Below are 23,356 nucleotides of genomic sequence, written 5' to 3' on the forward strand. Positions count from 1 at the left end.
TGGCCCGGTCTCTGTCCCCCTCACCTCTGGCTCAAGTTGAATATGACCTTGACTGAACGTTTTCGGGCCTGCCAAGTCAGTCCCCCTTGGCAAGGAAAAGGGATTCTCAAGGAACCCAGAGGAGCTAGAGTTAACCACACAGCCCTCCTTCCCTACCCACCCCCATGGCTTTGACTTGTAAGTGGAAGCCTCCTTTGCCCTCTCCTACACCTCCCTGTGCCCCCGCTTGCCCTTGACTCTCTCCTTAGACTTTGCTCCATGACTTTTAGCTCGGAACTGGCCACTGACTGTTTCTCCTTTCAGGGACGGGCTGCTGAGGAAGAGGGCAGGAGGAGGCTAGAACAGCGTGTCCAATTAAACTGAGTTCTCATTTCTCACAAAAGCTGGCCTTGCTGTAAGCCTCAGGTTCTTGGCAAGCACCCCACTGCTCTGGGTGACCAGGAGGCAGTCTGGAGTGTGGCCCCAGGAGCGTCCAGGGTCTGGACCTAAAGGCAGACACCTTGTGCTGCGTCCGCTCTGACCCTAGCTTCTCCTAGGGGTCAGGTTGGAGCAGAATTTGGAGGCTTAAGGTCAAGCACTTCCAGGGCTGGGTGGGCAAGGCAGGGAGCGAAACAGGTGAGGCGAGAGGAGGTCCGGGAGCTGAGCCCGGTGTCCCTCTAAAGGCCTGCTACGTATCACCAGATCTGCAGATTCTTCAAGAGAACCTGGGAAATTTTAAAACCTGAAAGTTCTCTATTGGAGATGTTAACAACCTTATTTCAATTAAAAATTTTTTATTCAGGCTAAAAAGGAAACTCTTCTGCAGTCATCAGCTGTCCACTTGGGCACTAGGAATTCTGGAAGACCCCAAAGGCTGACACTTGAAGCCACACCTTTCTTTGACTCTTGACAATACCGCCGGACCTGAAGGCCTTGACTTTTAGGTCCCTCTGACCCCAGCGGACCTTAGCTGGTCCCTGGGCTGGAAGCAACCAGCCCTGGGGTCCCTGAGGCTGAAGAAGACAGGCTGCTCCTCTCGGGGACACCTGGGCCATGCACCAGGTGCAGATGAGGACTGTCTCTGTAAAAACTCCTCCCAGTGGGATCAGGAAAGCAGACACCCTGGGAGGAGAATGGCAGGGCTACCATCAGGGCTGCTCTTGGCCAGGCTGCTCACTCATAGAAGACAGGGCTGGAGCTGAGACCCTGAGCTCTGAGGGTGTGTCTGGGTGGTACCCGGCCTCTCTGAAGATTTCGTAGGCTGCTCACGGCTCCGTCCAGCCCCAGGGTCCCCAGGCCCCAGCTGTATGGTAGGATCACTTCGGGAGCTGTTCGAGAGTCATACTGCCCAGGCCTGAGCCTCAAAGTTCTGATTTAACTGACTTGAGGTAGGGTTTGGGCTGTGGTATCTTTGTGAAAGTTATTGGTGTGATTACAAAGAGTCTAGTTAGGGTTAGGATACACTGATATTTTAATAAAGTATTTTCCAAATTTTAATGTGCATGCAAATCACTTGGAAATCTTATTCCAAGATTCTATAGACCTGGGTGGGGCTCGAGAGCCTACATATCTTTTTTTAAATTGATATATAATTGAAATAAAGCATTGTACTAGTTTTGGGTGTGTTTTGAACAAGCTGCCAGGTGATGCCGATGCTGCTGGTCCTTGGACCACACTTAAATTAGCAAAGGCCTAGTGCTGTGCTGAGTCGCTCAGTCGTGTCTGACTCTTTGCAGCCCCGTGGACTGTAGCCCACCAGGCTCCTCTGTCCATGGGATTCCCCAGGCAGGAATACTGGAGTGGGTTGCCATGCCCTCCTCCAGGGGGTCTTCCCCACCCAGGGATCAAACCCAGGTCTCCCGCATTGCAGACGAGTTCTTTACCGACTGAGCCCCTGGGGAAGCCCAGTTTCCATGAATATACTCAACTGTTGAACTCTTCATCTGGGCCTCCATGCGTTCATCTATCTGCCTGTCAGCTTACTTGTCCTCCCCTCCCTCCCTCCTTCCTTCTCCTCATCTCCTCACTACTCCTTCATTCCCTGTCTCCTGAGGTCCTCATCCATCCCTTTCTCCCCTTGCTCACTCATTATCTACCACGCGAAGCTTCCCACAGGCAGAGGATGACATCTCTACCAGCCACCAGCTGGCTTTATACAGTGGCCCCTCTTTGGAGAAGACTTGCCTTCATCCTCTTGCCTTTTCCACTCTGAAGGAAAGGCAAGCCCCGAACGGCCGCTGTCGGGCTCAGGAGCTGCCCATTGCTCCCTGATGTTCTTGGAGGGCAGGGCAGCATTTCCTCAAGGCTTCCAGGGTTCTCTTTGAGTTCCCAACAGCCTTCCTAAGGCACTGACTGCCTTGTCTCTCCGTGTGGAGGGGTGAGCAGTGGGCCTCAGAGGCTTTGCTGGAGGCTGTAAGTGGAGGGCGTATATGGGGAACCCCAGGACTCACTCCTGAGCTCGGCAGTAGGCTGTGCCCTGGTCCCCATGGTTCCCTGTGTGCCTGAGTCCCTTCCAGACCCTGTCAAGTTTCAGAGGTGGCGAGGTCTGTATAAGCACTGATACTACAATGTGCGCTCAAGGCCGGGGTAACCACTGCTCTAAACCTCTTTGAAGCAGTGGTTCTCAACCTTGAGTGCATGTTGTTGTAACGGCGGTGGCGGGGGTGGGGTTGGGGGGGCGGTGCTTTAAAGTTACTGAGGTCTGGCCCCAATCCCGGAAAATCTGATATAGTTGCTGTAGGGTGCGATCGGGCAGCAGGGATAAAAGCTGCCGGGGTGATGAATTCCAAGGTGCAGTCAAGGTTGAGAAGACCACCTTCCTGCTTCCGGTGGTTCCGGAAGGAAAGGAACAGGTGCTGAGCGCCTCTGGCCTGCCTGTCAGTGTGCTGACACTCCACACACTCTGCGCTTTCATCCTCACGGTGATGTCGCGGCAGCAGCGAGGCCTGGAGTGGGCTGAGCAGTCTGGGTGCTTCACGGGGTCCCTTCCAGTGCTGGGGAAGCAGTGCCGGAGTCTGAGGCCAAAGGAAAACATCTGCAATACTGACATTCCCTTCAAAGTTTTGATATTTTATCTTTTTTTTTTTTTTTTTGCCTTAATTTCAAAAAGCATTGCATTGGACAATGATGTAGCTTGATTACTGAGCTCTCTGGCTAGGGCTGAGCCTCCCTGGCCTGACCTGAGTCCTGGCCCCAGGGCAATGGGAATTAGGACTCTGGATTGGCTGTCAGAGCTGGAAGGCCTTTGGAGAGACATCCATGGTTTTCAAACTTGTTTAGTTCAGACAGAAGTTAATATGAGAAATCTATCATGCACATGAATAAAAGCAGAGCAGCTGTGAATGAAGTCTGGGGAGGACACCCAAGGACTGTCTGCTGTCCCATGCCCCACATTGTGGGGGGTTTGAGACCCACCAGTGAGCCCCAGGACTCTAAAGATGACAGCTACCTGATGACTCAGGTAGAACATGCCTGTCGTTCTACAGCCAAAGAGGATGAGGACTAGAGGCAGAGTGTGTGGGTAAGCCGGAAGGAAGGAAGGAAGGGCGGGAGGAAGGAAGGATGATTTGTCCCATTTTCCAGGGAAAATGAAGACTGATTTGTAGCACCTGTCAATTCCTGGGGTGTAAACACTCTCTCCAGCATACTGACGTTACTGACCTCAGAGCTGGGGGGAGCTCACGATTGAGTCTGTGAGCAGGTAGGAGCCAGCTCCAGGAAAAGCGAGTTGGTGGAGAGCTTGGGTCCACGACTCTCTGCCCTGGGCTCTGCCTGCTGCCCTGCTGTGAGGTCCTCAGCGAGGGCATCCTAGGCCTCTTTCACCTCCAGAGTCAGTGACCCTGAGGTGGTGACGTCCGCCTGTGGAGCCAGACAGGACAGGCCTTACAGGGCCCATGCTGGGAATCAGGACCCGTGGCCTTGCAGGGTGGCACCTCTTTCACCGGGACCCAGCACTGACCACCATCCTTCAAGTCTGAGGAAACTGCTCACAGGATAGAGGAGGAGAGAGTCCCTGTTTCCTTTCACCCTTTCCTTCTGGAAGACTCTCACAAGAGGAGCAAATGTGACATTTGAAGTAATACATATGGAGAATTTTATTACTAAATAGCATATGAGTATACAAAATGCATAACTGAATAACAGCTAAAAAAATAATCCAAGAAATGTGAAATACACATTTTTTGAAATGATAAAAATGTATCCATGAAAAATATAAAATGTTGCTTATATATACAATATATACTTATATATATATAACATAAGTGAAAACTGTAAATAAGAAATGTATACAACAGCGAGTGGGGATGAAGGTTGTTCCACACAGGGGCCACTTTGCTCCAGTCAATCAGCTCTGATTTCCAACCTGTGTTGAGGAAGTTAAGTCTATGTGGAGAGTATGTCCACTACACTGTCTTTTTAAAAGTCATTTGCACTGGAAAATCAAGTGTTTGACAGTTAACTCAGTGGCCAAAAGGGTGAGAAGTCATTGGTCTGAAGTTGACTGGAAGAGTCAAGAATGAGTCCAAGGGTCAAGTCAGCTTGGGGAGACAGGGCTGGCGTCCCCAGCCTGAACGGGCAGCCTGAGGGAGACGGGCCGGGGAGAAGGTCTGAGGAGGAGCAAACGCCGCTGGGCTGGTTAACGGACACGGCGTCGTCTGGCCAGAAGTGCAGAGGGTAGATTCAAGCACGACATGGGGCTTCAGATCAGGACACCTCCCGGGGCATCTCCGGGCCTTGGTGTCTGTGGGTCGAGGGCCTCTTCACTCAGGGAAGACGTTCAAGTAGCGGCACTGGGGCCTGAAGAGTGGTCGTGCGTGGCTCGGGGCCACCTCCCAGCTAGCTCCGCACCCCCGGAGCCCACATCAAGAGGCCTGTGGGTGTGGACACTCAGGCCTCACAGCTCCTTAAGGATGATCTGAATCTTGCCGTCGAGCTCCCCCATGTCCAGCAGGAAGGCGACGTGGTTGCTGTAATGCCGGATGATGTTGTTGTCCATGTTGACCAGGATTCTGGGAGAGGAGAGGAGAGGCGTGCTTAGAGGGTGAAAGGCCTCTTCCCTGACAGGGCCTCTGAGTGAAGGGTGACAGACATGGTGACCACCTGTGGGGGCCCCCAGCACTTCCGGCGCCTCTTGGACTTGCTCTCCGACCTCAAAACAGCCCTCACGGGGGGCATTCACTGCCCCTCTTTACTGGGGGGGGGGGACACAATTCCCCAGGGGACGAGCCCAACTCAAACTCGGACCTGCGGGCGGCCACCCCCTACCTACTGCACCAGATTGCCTCTCTTCACAAATGTCCACACGCGCTGTGTGTGAGCAAATAACACACAGATGTGGGGAAGATGCAGCGCACCTTAGTTACCAGGCCAGGCTGTGCACTTGGATGTGGAGTGTGAGCTCAAGTGCAGGCAGTGTGGAGGTGGGCCCATGAGGGGCGGGTTCAACAGGAGGCTGTGACATGTCGCCCCGGGGTGCCTGCCTGGTCCCCAAGCTGGTGCCACAAGGGGCCCCCCAGTTCCACCCCCGGAAGCTGACATCTCAGGGATGCCATCGTGGATTTGAGGGGCATGGCCCTCTCCCCCTCACATTCTTCAGACAAGGACCTGGGCCAACCTGAGAGGGACAGAGCCTCTGGGGCTGTGGCCCTCTGCAGGGGTCAAGGCCACAGTGTAGTCAAGGGCATCCCTCTGGGAGTCGCCTCCCCTGTGAAGGATCCGCCAGGCTGTGACCTGACCTGTGCAAAAGGCAGCTTCCTTTTTGTGATGGGGGTGGGTGTTTCCCCTCATTCACTTCACCAGCATCTGCTGAGGTCTTGCCAAGTGCAAGGCCTTGTTCCAAACAAAACCAGGGGCCCACACACAGAGATCCCTCTAGAAGTTTCAAATCTAGCAGGGCCTGGGAGAATGAATCCTGATAATCGTATTACTCCAGTTCACAGATGGGGAAGCTGAGCACTCATTTGCCTGGTGTCGCACAACTAAGAAATGGCAGAACTGGAATCTGGACTTTTGTCTCATTCCACTGCGTAATTTTTTTTTAAGAAAAATAACAAAACCCTACAAATACAAGTTAGGAAGGAGCATATAAAAGGAAGGTAAAATCCAGGGCTGGGGGAGAGTTCAAGATCAGGCAAGATGATCTGCGTTGGGCAGGAGTGGGGCTGAGACTCCCGTGCTCCTCCTCCTGGCGGTAGCCAGCCGTCTGCTTCCAGGGATCCCAGGAGAGGCGTGACCTTGTCCTCCCTGAATCCCCTGGATCAGGAGAGGCAATGAAGACAGGGAAGCTGAAGCCTGTGGCCTGTGTCCAGCTGTTTCTACAGTAGCATTGAGCAGCTGCTGCTCTCTGGAAGGAGGTCTGGGCTCAGGCTCCGAGGCCTGGGTGCTGACTGCCAGCATCTAATTCTAAGATCTGGCTTCCTTGGGTCCTGAGTGCAGTGCCTTCACTTCAGAGAGGGATCGTGGTCTGGAGGATGCAGGCAGCAGACAGACCAGAGGGGACCAGGGCTGGAAGTGCGAGCGCTCTGTCAGCATTGGGGCTTTTTGTTAGCTTCTGATAGTGGCATTTATGGAGCGCTTCTAGGCACCGGGCACTGGCCAAGGGCCCTGTGTGCACCCACCTCTCAGGCAGGGCCTCCCAGCAGGCCCAGAGCACACTCCCGCACACAAGGGATGGGGGTCAGCACACCAGACAGGCCCCCAGACCTCTTCCCCTCAGGGGTCAGTGACAGCCGGGCCCTAGAGACAGGGACTTGTCCCAGAATGTGGGCTTCCTGTCACTTGCCAGCTTCAGGCTGTCTTCTGTCCTGGTTCACAGAGAACCCCTGGCCAGCTGCCAGCAAAAACAAGGTATATGTTAATCTTTCAAGCACTCAGTGGTGCTTGTAAAGCTGATTGTATCTACCTTTGTCCAAAGGACTTTCTGGAAGGTTCTATGAAAATAAGCGAGGCCAGTGATGGCAATAGCCTGCTCCAAAGATGAGGGAGGCAGCTAATGAGCCTGGCTTCTGCTCTCCTGACAGACTTTTTGGGGGAGTCTTCTCATTTAGGCATCTCAGACAATCCTAGGCCTGGGGTTTTCATGGTTGGGGCGTGTATGGGGTGTGGGTGCTTCTGAAGGGCCGCTGGGTGATGCCCTGAGCTATGGGGCTGGGAAAATAAATCCGCTGGCCTGGCCACAAGCTTTATTGGCACGTTGCTTAGCAGTTAGAGGAACATGCAGGAGGCAAGATAAAATAGTGGGTGCGTGCACGGGTTTTAGACAGGCCAGGATTCCTGCCAGGTACTCACTCTATCACCCAGGGACTCCTCTGAACCCGTTTCCTCATTTGTAGAAACAGCAAATTCTAAGGGTCCATGAGACAAGGCTTGGGGTTCCTTAACCCAGTGCCTTGGAGAAGGCAATGGCACCCCACTCCAGTACTCTTGCCTGGAGAATCCCAGGGACGGAGGAGCCTGGTGGGCTGCAATCCGTGGGGTTGCGAAGAGTCGGACACGACTGAGTGACTTCACTTTCACTTTTCACTTTCATGCATTGGAGAAGGAAATGGCAACCCACTCCAGCGTTCTTGCCTGGAGAATCCCAGGGACAGAGGAGCCTGGTGGGCTGCCGTCTATGAGGTTGCACAGAGTCGGACACGACTGAAGTGACTTAGCAGCAACCCAGTGCCTGGCAAGTAGGAAGTGCTCCACAAATGGAAGTTATTATAATTATGGTTGACATGTCTGGTTGGGGCTTAAGGGAAAGACTATGCAACTCAGCCACTGGGGCTGTGGGGCATCTCTGTGTGCATACCCTCCCCCCAGCCTGAACCGGAAGAAAGGCGTTTCCCAGCCCATCCACCCAGCCTGAAGTGGGATCTGGAAGAGAGGCCAGTGGCGGCAGATGGGGTGGCAGCCAGGGGGCGTGGGCACTGGCACCAAAGGGGAAGAGGGCTGGGCCTGTCTGGGCACAGCAGAGCCTGCCCTCCGCAATGAGGTGGATTCTGCTCCGGAGAGCGTGTGAGCTCCAGTTCCCAGTTTGAAACCGAAACTCGAAAGGAAAAAAACACACACACACAAAGAACCCTAGACACACATACAACCAAAACCAAAGGATCCTTTCCCAGGGGCTGCAGGGCTGCCCACCTGCCCCCGCCCCAGCCCTTCTCTGGGAGGGAGGCTGGGTGGGAGCCAAAGGGGAGGGGATGGTGGGGGTGGGCGCGGAATGAGGGAAGGAAGGAGGTGGCCCCCGGGCCGACTGGATTGGGGCCTCAGCTTGAGTACAAAACCTGCCTCAGTTTGCAGTCCTCCAAAAGGAGAGAGCCATGGACAAGTGCCATGGGGCAAAGCCTGAGCACCTTCCAGGGACAGCCAGGAAGAGTAGCAGAAATGAGCCATAGGGTGTCCGGAGTGTGGGTGAGGATGGGGGGGGCTGGTTCCCAGGGCCCTGGTCCGGGGGCCTCTCAGCAGGGAGTGGCAGTCACTGTTCCTCACCACACAGGGGTTCCCTTGCTGGGCTGGCAAAATGACCGAGGCAGCAAGGGCTGCAGAGGCCAGGTTCACCGGCTCTGAAGCTGAGTGGAAGCCTCGGAAGGTGGTCACCATGTGGACCTCCAACTCCACCCCCTTAAACCACCCCTGCTGAGGAGGGATCTCCTGGGCAGAGAGCAAGGCTACCGTGATCCCTAGCCCTAATGCCCCGGAGCCCATGGGACATGGCAGGCATTGCCTGGCCTCCCTGAAAGGTACAGCTTCATCCAGACTTGCAGGTGGAGGAAGCCTGTGGAGCCTCCCTGGCTGGGTGCCCTCAACACGAAGTCCAGTCACAACTCCTGTCCCAGATTCATCGCCTGCATTTCCTTCTTGGGAGCAGCTCTGCTGGGCCTCCCGCCTCTGTGCCTTTATCCACCGCTCCTGCCCTCTCTACGCTGCTTGGCACCTCCAAGCCTCAATTCTCTATCTGTGAAAAGTGCGGAATGGTATCTACCTCATGGTGTGGCTGCGAGGGTGAAATGAGAGAGACAACCCAGAATCTGGCACGTGGCGGGCAGGTGGTCAAGTAAATGACAGTCACAATCGACATCACCACCATGGCCAAATGCCCGGGCTGCTGACACGTGGCTCTGCGCTGCGCTCTCTACTGCCTCCCACTCCTCTCCTTCCCAACAGTGACCAGTGTCTGGTCTCTGCAGGAGGCCTCGGCCTGACTGCCAAGGTTCTCCACCCCAACTCCACCTCACCTCCACCTCTCCACAAAGCCAAGTACAAGCACAGCTCAACCCTGAGCCGCAGGCCTCTGCCAGGCAGAGTGGACCTTCTGGGAGCTCCGAGCCAACGCTTTAGAGGGAAAGGCGCAGGGTCAGGGGAGGGGGGGTGGTGAGGAGCGAGAGCTGTGCTGGGCACTTACCCTCGCTTGCATTTCTTGTAGACTTTGTAAATATTCTCTTCAGGGAACCCATACTTCTCAGAGATCTGGAAGAGAAAGTCAGGAGATTCAATGTCTGCTGCCAAAAACTAAATTTACAGCAGTCTTTTACATGATGGCTTTTAATTTCCTGATCATAAAATATATACCCAGATTGTAGAAAAATACAATGAAGAAAACGATAATCATCCATAATCCTGTGCCCCAGAGATAAACACTACTAGTATCTGAGTGTATTCCTTTCTGCCTTTTGGTCATGTGTACAGGTATTTTTATATCCCGCATAGACAGCTTTACTTAGCATTGTATATTATAAGCTTTCCCACATCACAACAAACTGTTGACAAATAGCATGATTAGTGCTTGCAAACTATCCCAAAGGGCGTCCACCATTTCCCCTCAATCCTTGCCATGGTCAGACATCCAGATTGTTCCAGCGCTGAGGGCTCCCTATTGACGGCGGGCTGACCAGTTGTGCAAACCAATCCTGGAGGTGGAAATAGGCCTAGCTCATAGTGTCACTGAAAGAATTAAATGAACCGGTCTGCGTATAACACTTAGGACAGCTCCTCTATGTACTAAATAGATGTCAGTACTTGATAAATGGTCATTATTATTTCAGAAGTGGAGTGATGAGGATGCTCTGGTCTTGTTGTGAGGGGTGAGGAGATGACCCACTTACCCTTCCTAGCAGGAATTATTTACCCCATTTGATGGGTGAGGATGCTGAGCTTGGAGAAGATAAGGTGTGTGCCCAAGGCCTAGCCTGGAGCCCAGCTTTCCTGCCCCCATCACATCCCAGCACATTGGAGTTTAGTCCACCAGAGAGGACACTGCAGCTCAGAGGCCTCAGCACCCTGGCTGAGCTCACCCAGCCAATCGGCCCATGTGTCCCAGGCCTCTGACACTTCCTGTGGGGCAGACAAAACTGGTCTGGTCCTAGCTCCACCACCTGGGGTTGCAGACCTCTGAACAAGTCCCCTTACTTTGCTGAGCCTCAGTTTCCTCCTTTGTAAAATGGGTCATGATGGGAATGTACACACGGGTGCTTCTGAACAGGAACTGAAACGGTTAGGTCAAGGTCTCAGCCCAGCGCCATCCCTGGGGTGAGTGGGGTCAGATGGCGCTGGTTAGGACTGCTGGCTGCCGTGGAGCCACCGGGAAGCGCAGGCCACAGGCTTGAGGCTCAGGTCCTCCTCTCTGGGCCTTTCCTCTCTTTCCTAAAGAAGAGGAGCCGATTCGGCTCCTCAGCTGATCTCTGTCCTGACAGAGGTTGCTCCAGGCAAGAAAAGTTCTCAGACTACTTACTGTAATGGCAATGTGGCTAGACGCTCTCAGGAAGGTCTTGAATCAGTCTAAGCAAGAATTTAGGAACTTTCCAACTATATATTGTACAGACAATTGCTTTGTCTGGCTGCCCCACAGGCAATGAGCCCCCTCATCCTTGACGCATACAGTCAGGAGTGGGCATCCGCTTGGAAGAGTTACTGAGGACAGAGTTTGGGCACTGGATGGGGAGCTGACCCCTTAAGGTACCGTCCAACCCAAAGATCTGGAGTCTCTATATATTCTAGTGACGTTAATGGCCTCTTGTGAGCCCAACTTCCTGGGCCTCGTGCCAAGCCAGGCTGACGCAGTGTGAAGAGACTAGGGTAACACAGCAGAGTGGAGAGAGCTCGAGTTTGGAGCCTCAGCTCTGTCACTGCTAGTAACCTTGGCACGTCACCTGACCTCTGGGAGACTATTTCCTTATGGGAAATGAGGAGATCGTTACTAGCACCCACTTTTCAGGGTTGTTAAATCAATGCAGTAAGCTAGCAAATGCAGCGTGCCTGACAGGATGCCTGCCACATAGTGGGTCTTCAGTAAAAGGTAGCTGTGCTTTCCCATTCATTTTCCTTCCCCATCCTGACATCTTAGAACCACCTGGCTTTTCTGCGTGGTTCACCCTGTCAGCACAGCCGGCCTGGGGGAGGCTGTGCTTGCTCAGTGTTTAGCTGAGCCACAGAGCTGCTGTGGGTTTGCTTTAGGGCTATTTCACCCACTCTCTGGCAGTTCAGGGCGTTGGGGAAGGTCTCCTTGCCCAGACACCACCTTCAGCTGCCCCAGCCAGTGCCTCCCTGGCCAACCACAAGCTGGAGAAATGAGGCCCTCTGGGAAAGAAAAAAAAAAAAAAGAGTATCTTTGGGGCCTGGCCTTTTGGGGTTTCATTCCCATTAAAACAGAAACAGGTTTGCAAAGCCAACAAAAAGCTCTGGCCTGTCAGACAGCAGGCATCAGATTAAGGAGGATTTATGGTGTGTGCAGCTCCCCGGGTGGAGCCAAGGGTCTGGTTGGGAGATAAAATCTCAGAGGCACACCTCCCCACACCCCCACCCCACAGCCAGGCCCCACAGGCGCCCTCAGATGGTGCGGGATGGGTGGGCCAGCAGAAAGTCAACGTTCCAGAATATTCCTTCCCAGAGTCTTCCTGTGGGAAATCAGAACTGTATGGTGAAGAATGGTGGGGAGATGGGAGTGCAGAGTGGGATGCAGCCAGGGCAGGGTCTGTTAGGCCTCTTACCGCGCTCCTCAGCCCCTTCAGGTCCGGGGTCTTCAACATGAGGGCGTCAAATACCTCCTCAGTCTCCCTCCGCACGTACAGCAGAACTGAGAAGCAAAGGGGTGGCTTTTAGAGGTACAAGGGAACATCTAGGGGGCTAACCCAAGACAAATTTCTGCAAAAAGAGCAAATCCTTGCTGAGGGTCTGTTGCCAGCTGGGAAACACCCGACCTGGCTCTGTAGATCCCTGCACTTCCTCAGACTCTGCTGATTCTGGTGGGTTTGAATCCCTGGCCTGCCACCTGCCAGCTCTGTGACCTTGAAGAAGTTCTTTTAACATCACTAAGCCTCATCTTATCCAGACAGAAAATGGAGGCAGCTCCACCACTATTTCAGAGTTGTTGTGGGCGGTTTTGATATGACACCCAGCAGGGCGCAAGGCTCAGGTCAAGGTTGCTAGAAGCTTTTGATCTTAGTTGGTGGTCGGTTTCTTCTTGATGGTTAGCTCCAGTCCCTCTCTCCCAGGAAGTCACGGATTTACTGTGTCAAAGCCAGAATGCTAGGTATGGAAAGCCCACCTACTCCTCCCCCATTAGAGAAAGTGGGGAGACTGCCCAACACCACAAGCCTATCGCCTTACGGCTGCCCCAGGACGCCCACGTCCAACAAGGTCAGAGCAGGCAGAAGCCCTCCAGCTCCGTGGCTGTCTGCCCTTCTCTCAAATCCTGGCCCAGCCCCAGCCTCAGAGAGTAAAGAACCCCTCAAGCCCTCCCAGCTGGGGCGGGTACAGCCCTGGCTTCCTGGACCAGGATCAGGTGGAGGCTTTGGGGAGGCCTTGTGGGGAGCTGGGGTGGGGGTGAGCTCGGAGGACGCATGGGGGGCGGGGCAGGAGGCTACCTCTCTGCAGATCATCTTCCTTGGCCTGTTTGGAGGGCAGAGGCTCAAACTCCTCGGAGAAGGGCGAGCAGGTGCGCTTCAGAGCCAGCCTGTGGGGAAGGCAGGGAGAGGCCTGTGAGGAACCCGGGGGGATTCCAGAGGCTGATGGGCCCCAGAGGTAAAGAAGACCCTAAGAAGGTGGGCGCAAAGCAGTGGGGCAGAGGTAAAGCAGCAGATTCTGGAGCTGGCCTGCTGGGTTCACATCCCAGCCCTGCCCCTCTCTAGCTGGGTGACAGCTTCTCAGGATCCTTGTCTATAGTAGGGCACTTCCTAAAGGTGTATGGTTGAAGGAGTACACGCTGCTTTTAGAACACTGTGTGACACGCAGTAGGGCCTCAATAAATATGGACTACTGTTTCATCATCAACATTATTCTCTTTTGAAAGAATCAAGTTGGATGTGAGTCAGTGGAAGGAGGGACGCTTGTGGGTTTTGGAGTAGGTCAGATGTAGGTCTCAGCCTGCCTCTGCTATCTCATAGCTGTGTGACCTTTGGCAAGTCATTTCACTTCTCTGAGCCTCAGTTTCCTTGTGTATAAAGTGAAGCAATAACCCCTGCTTGCTTGACTCACTGGGGCTGTTGTGAGGTGATAAGTGACATAATTTGGTGTGACAGTACTTCCTTTTATACGGAAGAGACTGATACCAACAATATGTGATCTTCGTAAAGTGCTTTCCTGTTTACAGAGGTTCTAGTCCATGCCGCCTCTCATATCTGCCTCATCCTCATGAGCCCATTTTCCTCCTCTGACAGATTTCTAGCTGAAGCTGAAAGCGGTGAAGTGACTGTAGCTGACAGCGGGAAGGACACGGAGGCCCACCCTGGGCTGCAGGCCGAGCGCCTGTCCCGTCCTGGGCCTCTTGGAGTCTGCCGGGGCGGGGCGCGGGGCGGTTTCCCCTACGTCCTCCCGCACAGCTGCCCTCCTCACGCTCCAAATCTGCATCACCATCTCAGAAGCTTTTTCTTTCCCGTTTTACAAGCAGGTGTCCCGCCAAAGATTCGCCAACTTTTCAAATAAAACAAACCCATAAAAACTCGGGCAGTTTCAGTGAGAAAGGAGCGTGAGTCTAGCTTGGGGGCTGGGGGCAGCGTCTCCCAGGTACTTCCTCTAGGCCCAGCCTCTGGCTTGGGGGACAGCAAAGGGGAGGGCAGGCTGGGAGCAAACGAGGGGCGGCAGGAGGGAGGCGAGGCCCTTGGCTGCTTCTCTCCATACCTGTTGGAGCTGCCGTGTCCCGCTGAGAGCACTGCCTGCAAGGAAGAGAGAGACGTTTTCCATCACACACAGACACATGGGAAGACGAGGCGAGCCCTCAGCTGCTGGAGGCTTTCTGGGACAAACAATCTGTGGGGGGCTGTTGGGGGGAGGCAGTTCTAATGTCTTTCTAGCTCGTTCTTCTCAGATAAGTCCCTTCAAGTGAGCTGAGACCTTGAGTTGAAAGGAAGCACCAAGCCCAAGCTGGATGAGTCAGGACTCAGTGAACATATGAGGTGCTAAAGGAATGGTGGCAAAATCAGTGAGTCCCAGCTCACCCAGGAGGGCTGGGACTGCAGGCTGGCCTGCAGCTGGTAACTAGGTAGTCGGAGCTGAGGCAAAGCGAATGGAAGGGGGAGAGGCAACCTTGTCGAGCCCTCCTGTGCACCTGCCACTGCCCATCTGGTGCAGCCATCGCTGGTCCTTTGGGGTAAGACCCCCAGGCCCTGAGAGGGCCGTCTCCAGGGCAACCCCCCAGGAGGCAGGACTGGGACTTTCCGCTCCGCGGGTCCCCTCTCTCAGGCTCACAGGTACAAAGACTGGTCCCCACTTCCTCCCACAGGAGAGCTGGCAGCCTGGCAATGGGGGCTTCCATCCCTCAAGTGGGTGTCTCCCTACTTGAGGCCTCTGGTTGGGGTTGGGGGGAGAGCAGGTTAATGCAGCCTCCTGGGCTATGGGGGCCACAGAATCACTTCAGGGCAGAGAAGGGGGTGTGGTGGACATTGAGAGGCTTTAAATGTACGCCGAGGCTGACATCAGGACTGGCTGCTCCATAAGCTGTCTTATTGTTCAGAGTCAACGCACTGAACGCCTTTGTGAACCGATGGCCATTTCTGAAAACATTCCCGCCTAAACGGTGGGGAGGTCAGTGGGTGGAAACGGTCAAACTGTGTGATATGGAAGCAAAGTAACAGGTGGGCGCTGGGACCTTGATTCTGCCGCTGAATTGTTGTGTGACCTTGTCGGGAAAAATGGGGATAGCAGCCTGTACCTCAGAGGAAGCCCGTGATGTAAAAATGAGACAACGCAGCAAAGGGCTGGCCGGTCAAGGCGCTTGGTGAGCGGCTCCCTGTCTTGAGAGGTGGTGTGACCCGTGGTGACGGGCACTGTCTCTGAAGCCCGGTTGCCTGGGCTCCAGTCCTGGCTCTGCCACAGCCTGTGTAATTTTGGTCTCAATGCCTCAATTTCCACCCCGTGAATCCAGGGAGAACAACATTACCGACTTCATAAGGAGGTAATGAGGGTCAAGGAGATGACGCATGGAAAGCTCAAAGAGCAGTGCCTAGTGTAAAGTGAGCCTCACAAGCATTGCTGGGATGATCATTATCACCCAGCTCTGACACGCCGTGGTCTAACTTGGGGCTCGGACATTAGAAACCTCCCGTGTGTGCTTCAAGAGTGAACATTTCAGTGCATATGAAGTTCATTTCTTCATGAACACTCTTCAGTAGAAAAGGTCCCTGAACTTATATGACTGTACATACATTTTTTGAGTCCCCTGGGATTCAATAAAGATATTTCCATTTTGGTGATGTCAGGACCTATCAACCTCTAACTGGCCTGTCCTGCTAAGTGGCAGGTTGCTGCCTGCCGGTCTCTGCTAAGACAGCCACACCCAGAGGCCCAGACCCTCTCTCAGCCCAAGACCCTCACCCCTCCAGGACGCTGCAGGCTGGAGAAGTGCACGTTGGGGATGAACAGCACCGGCGGGGTCTCCAGGTCCGCCTCAGGCCGCAGGTAGGTGGTCTCATTGCCCCTGAAGCCGGCTAACAGGGAACCCTTGATGCCTGATGGGAAGAGGAAGGCATTGTGCCTTGAGATCCCTCTGTTCATGCGTCTGCCCTCTAGTCTCCTCTCCCCTTCACGCCAACCCAGCCCAGCCCAGGTCCACTGACCACTGTTGCTGGAGTCGGGGCACTTGACCTTCCTCCGGAACTGCTTCCGCTCATCATCCCGCATCTTCCTTTCTGCTCCCTGTGGGAGAGAGGGGGCCGGGGGTCACCACTGGTCTCGGGAGGGCTGGCTGCTTTTCCTCGCAACTATGGGACTTCCGGGGTTGCTTCCTTCCCAGGGTGAGATCAGGAAACGGGAAGGTACCAGCACTCGGCCCAACCCAGCGCAGCCCAGCCCTGTCTGAGGTCAGCAAAGCCTTGGGAGAGAGAGAAACAGAGAGGCAGAGAAAGAAGAAACTGAGGGACAGGTGTGGGGAGAGAGGAACAGAGAAAGAAACAGAGAAAAGAGAAAGGAGCTCAGAGAGAGGTAAGAAGAAAGAGAAACGTGACCTGGAGAGCTTTGTACAGAGACCTAGAAAGAGATGTGTAGCAAGAGGAAGGGTTGAGCAGAGGAAAATACAGCCACAGAGAGCAGGACGGACAAACAACAAGCACACAAAGACAGAGACGTTCAGAGAGCAAGAAGCAGAGACAGGTGCACCCAGCGTGGCTGAGGAGGACGCGCAGGTCAGGCTGGCCCGCCCGCCCAGGGCCCAGCACAGGGTCTGCCCAGCCACCTTGTCACAGAAGATCTTGATCTGGCAGACAGCACGGTGAACCAGGCGCTCGGTGCCGGGGCCACAGTCATAGGTGTCGATCTGCAGGTTCAAGGGGACTCCCTTCACCCCCTTCTGTGAGGAGAAGTCTGTGCTGAGGCAGTTGACACCAACAAACACCTGGGGACAGAGGAGGGAGCTCACTAGACAGCCGGCCCAGGTCACCAGACCTGCAGTCTCACCACCTCCCTGAGTACCATGGGGCCTTCCGGGCACCTGGCGGGCACCCTCAGCTTCACAATGCCCCTGGAAGGCAAACCTCACCACCTCTCTTTTCCAGGGAAAACCCATGCTCCGAGAGGGCCGCTGTCTGAGGGCGACACAGGGAGCACATAAGGGAACCGGAGTTTGAGCTCAGGGTGTCACCAGTGGACAATGCAGCTCCCGCTAGATCGCCAAGGGCAGCCCAAAGGACCTAGGGCCTGGGAGGGAGGTTAAGGGTCCTTCAGGAATTGAAAATCCAGAGCCTCATTTCTTTTTTTTTTTTTTTTTGCAACTCGGAGTAAGAAGGTAGCTGCTGCTGCTGCTAAGTCACTTCAGTCGTGTCCGACTCTGTGCGACCCCATAGATGGAAGCCCACCAGGCTCCCCCGTCCCTGGGATTCTCCAGGCAAGAACACTGGAGTGGGTTGCCATTTCCTTCTCCAATGCATGAAAATGAAAAGTGAAAGGGAAGTCGCTCAGAGAAGGGCCCAAATCCCCTCCCGGCCAGCTCCTGAAGATATGTTCCTGCTGGCCCTGCCCAGGGCCACGGAGGGTGGTACACGCCCCTGTGCACCTGAACGACCAGCTTAGCCACAGCTGAACCAGTCACCCCCATTTTACAGCTGAGGAGACGGAGGCTCTGAGCATGGATGTGACTTGCTAACGCTTCCACAGGGAGTTGGGCAGGCTGGCAGAGAGGAATGAGCTTGGACGTGGGGCCACTCACACTCTGCCCCTCAAGCCATGTGACTTTAGATAAGTCCTTGAACCTCATGAGGGCTCAGTTTCTTTATCTGCAAAATGGGGACAATTAAACCTACCTCCTGTGGTGGTGAGGGTGGTAGAATACCTAGGGGTCTTGGACATTTTGTAACTGTTGTTGTGAGTGGGACAGATGGCGTCTCAACCAGAAGCCTGTGTCCAGCTGATGGTAGCCTGGGGTCAGTCTTAGCTGGACGTCTCTTAGCAAGCTCGCCTACTGACTGCCTACTGCTGGCGTCTGTGTGGGACTCCAGGCCAGACCCCACTCCACGCTGGCCCCTATTCCTTGGGACGCTTCCCTTGGAAATGATCCTGACTTGAACAAGTGGGGGTGGGGTGGTGCTGGAGCAGACCCTCTTCCTTCCCTGGCTGTGGGGGGCCAGGCCCCCAGATGCATGCCAGACATACCTTCCCCTCAGCCAGCTCAGCCCTGATGCCGCCCCCACCCAGCTCACACCTGACAAAGACCCAAGCCTGGGGGCTTAAGAGGCTGTGAGAAAATCCCCACCGAAACCCACCTCTCCCTTCCCACGAAACTCTTCCCCCACTCCCTGAACCGGAGGCCCCAGCTCCTCCCCAGTCCTGGGTGTCTGTTTGAATAATAATAATCCCTTGCCTTTGTGCCTCTCCTTGCTGTTTTCAGAGCCCCTTCACCTTGGTTTTCTCCGGGCAGCCTGGACCGCCCCATGAGGGGAGGCGGGGAGGCGGGGAGGCAGGGATAAGCTCCCCGGCTTTCCCAGGCCAGAAGGGCCTTTGCCATGAGCCTGACCAAAACTTGGTCTGATGGGGTAAGCCTGGCCCCGAAAGGTGAAGGGACAGGCCCAAGGTCACCCAGCCCCTGACCCTCTGACTAGTGCCCATTCCACGATACCACCTGTCTAAACAGAAGACCGAGACACAGAGGGACCCGGCAGCACTGGTGAGTGTGAGGCTGGTCTCAAGCACCACATGGCTTCATCATTGGTATGAAAAAAATATATTGCCAGAGGCTCCATTTCTCAGGCCTCTCCGATAGGCTTGGCATAGAAAGTGCCCGCTGCCCCGTCCTTCACGATCTCCTTGGATCTTCACCACAACTCTAGGAGGCAGATTGCTCTTCCCTTCCTATGGGCTCCTCGAGTGAGGTAACAGACTTCAGCCTTCATCTACCAGACTCCACAGCACTTCTGCAACACTCTGCACTGGCCCACATGTCAGGAAACCCCGTCAGCAGCAGCAGGATCTTGCTGTGTGGCTTGCACAAGACTCAGTTTTCCCATCTGGCAAATAGGTGGATTGGACTAATAACAACAGCCACCACTTCTGTGCCAGGCTGTGCTCTACCTTTCTCTTATCTCACCTGAGCCTCATGCCAACCTATCCGTTCATGCTAAGGTTACACTCCCAATTTTCAGCTAAGGCACTTGTCCAAGGTCACGAAGGCGGGATAAGGGCCCGGCCACTCTAGCTTAGAGCCTGTGCTTCTCCTTCACTCCTGTACCCTGCCTCCTCCCTGGTGCCCTCACTGGAGGAGCTACCACAATCCTAGGGACAGTCCCTTTCCTGGGACTTGCTGGCAGCCCAGTCCCATCCCAGCCATGCCCCCAGCACTGACCTTGGCCTCCTCATGGACATTCCACATGAAGGACAGTGCATTATACGCCACCTCCTCAATGTGCTGGACAGTGTTGAAGTTTTCTTTGCAGTCGGCTGCAAAGAGACCACAGGAGACCAGAGGAGAGTCAGGAGACAAGGGATTTGGGGGCACCATGGGGAGGGGTCATTAGGGCCTGGGCCCCGTTCTTGGCAGGGACTTGGATCCTCTCCCCCAAGAACCATGCTTCAAACTAGGGAGGAAGTTACTCATTGTGCCCTGGGCTATGGATGGAAAAGCTGAGGTCCAGTCTGGGAAGGAGATCTGCCCAAATCCCAGAGGGACTCCTTAACTTTGCCAACTAGGCCAGGGCCCACATGATTTTGGGGTGGAGCTTACTTTTTTCAGTGGGACTGTGATTGAGGAGCTCTCCCAGGTGAAATGGTCACCATGGTCACAGTGATACTCATAACCATAGTACAATCAGTACTACCAGTATTGAGCTCGTAGCATTAAACAAATGATAATACTACTACTACACACTTGACTCTTGAGGGTCCCTTGGACTGCAAGGAGATCCAACCAGTCTCTCCTAAAGGAAATCAGTCCTGAATATTCATTGGAAGGACTGATGTTGAAGCTGAAACTCCAATACTTTGGCCACCTGATGTGAAGAACTGACTCATTTGGAAAGACTCTGATGCTGGGAAAGATTGAAGGCGGGAGGAGAAGGGGACGACAGAGGATGAGATGGTTGGATGGCACCACCGACTCAACAGACATGAGTTTGAGTAAACTCCGGGAGTTGGTGATGGACAGGGAGGCCTGGCATACTGCAGTCCATGGGGTCACAAAGAGTCGGACACGACTGAGCCACTGAACTGAACTGAGCTATACACTTACAATGCTATGAATATTCAGCTTACACATGAGGAGAACAAAGCTCAGAGAAGTCTGGTCACAGCTAATAAAAGGTAGAGCAAGGTCTGGAGGTCAGTTCTCTCTGGCTCCTGAGCCCAGGCTCCTAACCACCGTGCCACCTGGCCTCTCAGAGGTCACTGCATCGTCCCTATTTGTGTCACGTTCTCTAGCACACGTGGCTCCAAGGCGGCAATTGCACGGCAGGCAGATGGGGCAGCTGGTACTTTCCCAGGTGACAGTTGAAGAAACTGAGACTCAGGAAGGGGAGGTGACACAGCCAGGAAGAGAGTGACAGAGCCAGGGCCTGGAGATCTGAAGATGGGCCGCGCCTCCCACCGGGTCTCAGGGCCGGGACTGGCAGCACACACAGAAGGCCTCCCCCAGCTCCCTTCCTGCCTTCAAAGCACGAAGGTTGCAGCTTCCAAAGCAGAGCTGCCCCGGCACTGTGCTCCCAGCTTCCAACTCACTCATTGCCTGCACAGTTATCTCATGCATTTGTATCCCAATTGGTCAAGACCCCTGATGGGGACAGGCCAGCCAGCACCCCAGGGGTCTGTTTATGTGGTTCTCCTGGGGCCCCCAGAGCCTTGTTTATCCCAAAGCAACAAAGAAAAGAGGTCACTGCTTCCAGTCAACATGCAAATCCCCGCAAACCCCACAGCTTATGACCTGGAGACAGGGCCCAGGCAGGCGGCTGGAGTCAGAAATAAGCCCTGCAGAGGTCAGAAGGGGGTGGGGAAAAGGGGGACAGCAAGAAAGGCCTGACTGGCCTGTGTGTGTGTGTGTGTGTGTGTGTGTGTGTGTGCGCGCGCACGTGCGCGTGCATGTGTGTGTGTGAGAGAGGTGTGAGACAGAGAATTAGAGAGAGAGAGACACTGGGGTGGAGGGTGTGAGCGGGCTCTCACCCACGTCGATGACCCGCTGCTTGGCGGTGGGCTGCCGCGAATGCCAGTGTTTCCAGAAGCGCAGCTGCTCGGCCGGGCCCTTCTCGTTGTCGAAGACCACCATCACCACACTCTGCAAACACAGTGGTCACCGTGACCCCCTGCCTCAGGAGAGGCCTGGGCAGCCTCATCCTTTCCCAGACCCGGGGTCAGGCAGCCCTGCTCTTTGGCCTCTCCTCTCCGTGGCAATGGGCAGTCCTCTAAAGCACCCTCTCCCTGGAGACCCCGGCAGGCAGGGTTGACCTGAGCACCCCGCCCACTTCCCAAGCAGTCCCAGGGCAGCCAACCTACCTTGACCTTGTTGGAGGACAAGGCAAGGCCTTTGCCACCTGCTGGCGTCCGCAAGGTGACAGGGTAGAACTGGCCCTTGTTGAGGTAGGCCATGGGCGACTCGCCCGATTTGATGTGGATGGCTTTGGGGGAGCCCAGGGTGTACTCAAAGTCACTGCGGGGAGGCGGGAGAGGACAGTGAGGCTGGGCTCCCAGGCTGAATGGAGTATCCCAGAGGGCAGTGGGGCAGGAAGCCTGAGGCTCTGCTATGGATTTACCACCTGACCTCACTAAATCACTCTACTTTCCGGGGCCTCCATTTCCGCGTTTTCAGGGCTTCTATTTAATGGCTTTGTTGAGGTACAATCCTCCTGAATAACGACTAATGGAAACAAGAGAGCCCTGAGGGGTGACCAAGTCACAGGGAGACCAGGACACAATGGAACCTTGGTTTTCTAACATGGTGCTCAGTTCTGAGCTGCTTGTCACAACCTGGGAAAGAGATGTAGAAATCACTCTTTTCTTTTACATGCCTTCGCTTCTCTCTTTTCATTCAGTGATGATGCTTGCTTTGGGGACAGTGTACAGCTCTGTCTACATCCCCTGCCCACTGACCAGTGGTCAAGGGTCCAGAGAAGCTAACTTACCTCTTGGGATTGGGATAGTCCTCTGAACCCAGGGGTTCTGGGGATGTTTTCAGGATATCTGGGAAGAGTAGAGACTGCAGAGAAACACAATCCAGGGAAAATATATGCTCACATTCAGTTCCACTGGCACGTCAACCCAGGGCCACTACATACAACTGCGAGGGTTGCACAGTGCACAACCTGGACAACAGTGCATGGCAGCCCTGCCTCAGCTCAAGGACTCTTTCCCCCAGTGATTCCAAAGCTCCGAGCGCCTGTCTTCCCTCCTTCTGTACATGCAAGTACCCAGGGATGCGGGAGGGGTGAGGGGGTGGGCCCTCACCTCCTGTGGGTCATCTTTGAAGGTGCTGTCAGGCTGCCAGCGCTGTGTGGGAGGCACCCCGTGAATGCTCTCAAACAAGGAGCTGAGGGAGCCATTATCATATACATCGCTGGTGGGCAGCAGGTAGCTGTCCACAGAGCCGGTTTCCAGCTTGCTGGGGCCTGCGGGGAGCAGAGCAGCCTTGCCCGGCGTGGGTGCAGCTCCCTCCACGCTCATTAGATTATTCTTCTTGAGCACATCTGGGTACTCTGGGGTTCCAGACACATTCTCTGTCAGGAATTTCATGAGGTGCGTGGGACTTTCAAGGGGGGTGAGGTCCATCTCATATTCCATGCCATGGTAGTACCTGAGGAGAGTGAGGAGGGGTAAGTGGGTACACCTCTTTTCTCGGAGCCTCGAGGGGGTCCTTGGCTGGATTGCAGGGTGACCATCACACTGACATATTGACTTTCTTTAATCCAAAGATTTAATCCACGTTAGGTCTTCCCAACATGCCTGAGATGAGACACTGCAGCGGGCCCAACATGTCACAGGGAGAAGCAGGGAGGACCAGGTACAGGATCAAGGTTCAGGGGCAAATGCCTGCTTTACCCATTACAGTACTTGGTCATTTAAAAAACGGAAAGTTTATTCATTCCTTATCCGGAGTCAAATGTCCCCACATTAAAATTACTGTACTGAGTCATTCCTGGTGAGGGCAAGAGTGGGTATTTGTGAGTCGATAATAGTGTACATTAAGAAAAAAGACCTGGAAGGATATACCCCAAACTATTAAGGGAAACAAGAAAGTAGAATTGTAAGAAACTTTTACTTTTTTACTTTATATTTTTAAGCAAAAACAACAGTGTCTTTAATGCAATTCATTGTACAGAATCCAAAGAATTTTTACATACAGTCCTCACTTTGTCAAAAGAGCCAGATAAACTATTTTCACACCTGAGACCCAGACAGTCACAGAATCAGAGACACTGAGTGAACACACAGACCTTACTATAAGATGATTCTATTATCCATGGGTGCCCTCCTGTAATCGCACCAGTCTTCCATTTCCACC

At 54.3% G+C, this 23,356-nt stretch overlaps 1 protein-coding gene across 4 annotated transcripts in view; it reads right to left on the reverse strand.

The window, feature by feature from the left end:
* Positions 1-4,048: 4,048 nt before the first annotated feature.
* GRHL3 (grainyhead like transcription factor 3) overlaps positions 4,049-23,356 on the reverse strand; it is a 36,134-nt gene continuing 16,826 nt past the window's right edge. For 3 of the 4 annotated variants that reach the window (XM_055574122.1, XM_055574125.1, XM_055574124.1), the window contains exons 4-16: positions 22,303-22,648; positions 21,981-22,054; positions 21,355-21,508; positions 21,025-21,136; positions 19,220-19,314; positions 16,622-16,780; positions 16,008-16,086; positions 15,766-15,899; positions 14,074-14,108; positions 12,822-12,910; positions 11,946-12,031; positions 9,365-9,429; positions 5,987-6,231 (exon numbers count right to left, since the gene is read on the reverse strand). In XM_055574122.1, the coding sequence (XP_055430097.1) occupies positions 5,994-6,231; positions 9,365-9,429; positions 11,946-12,031; positions 12,822-12,910; positions 14,074-14,108; positions 15,766-15,899; positions 16,008-16,086; positions 16,622-16,780; positions 19,220-19,314; positions 21,025-21,136; positions 21,355-21,508; positions 21,981-22,054; positions 22,303-22,648 (1,666 nt within the window). In that variant the 3' untranslated portion in view covers positions 5,987-5,993. Of the gene's footprint in view, positions 4,989-5,986; positions 6,232-9,364; positions 9,430-11,945; positions 12,032-12,821; positions 12,911-14,073; positions 14,109-15,765; positions 15,900-16,007; positions 16,087-16,621; positions 16,781-19,219; positions 19,315-21,024; positions 21,137-21,354; positions 21,509-21,980; positions 22,055-22,302; positions 22,649-23,356 lie in introns of those variants that run through there. The other variant, XM_055574123.1, reaches the window with a different exon arrangement.

Source organism: Bubalus kerabau, chromosome 3, assembly GCF_029407905.1.
Source record: "Bubalus kerabau isolate K-KA32 ecotype Philippines breed swamp buffalo chromosome 3, PCC_UOA_SB_1v2, whole genome shotgun sequence".
NCBI lineage: Eukaryota > Metazoa > Chordata > Mammalia > Artiodactyla > Bovidae > Bubalus > Bubalus kerabau.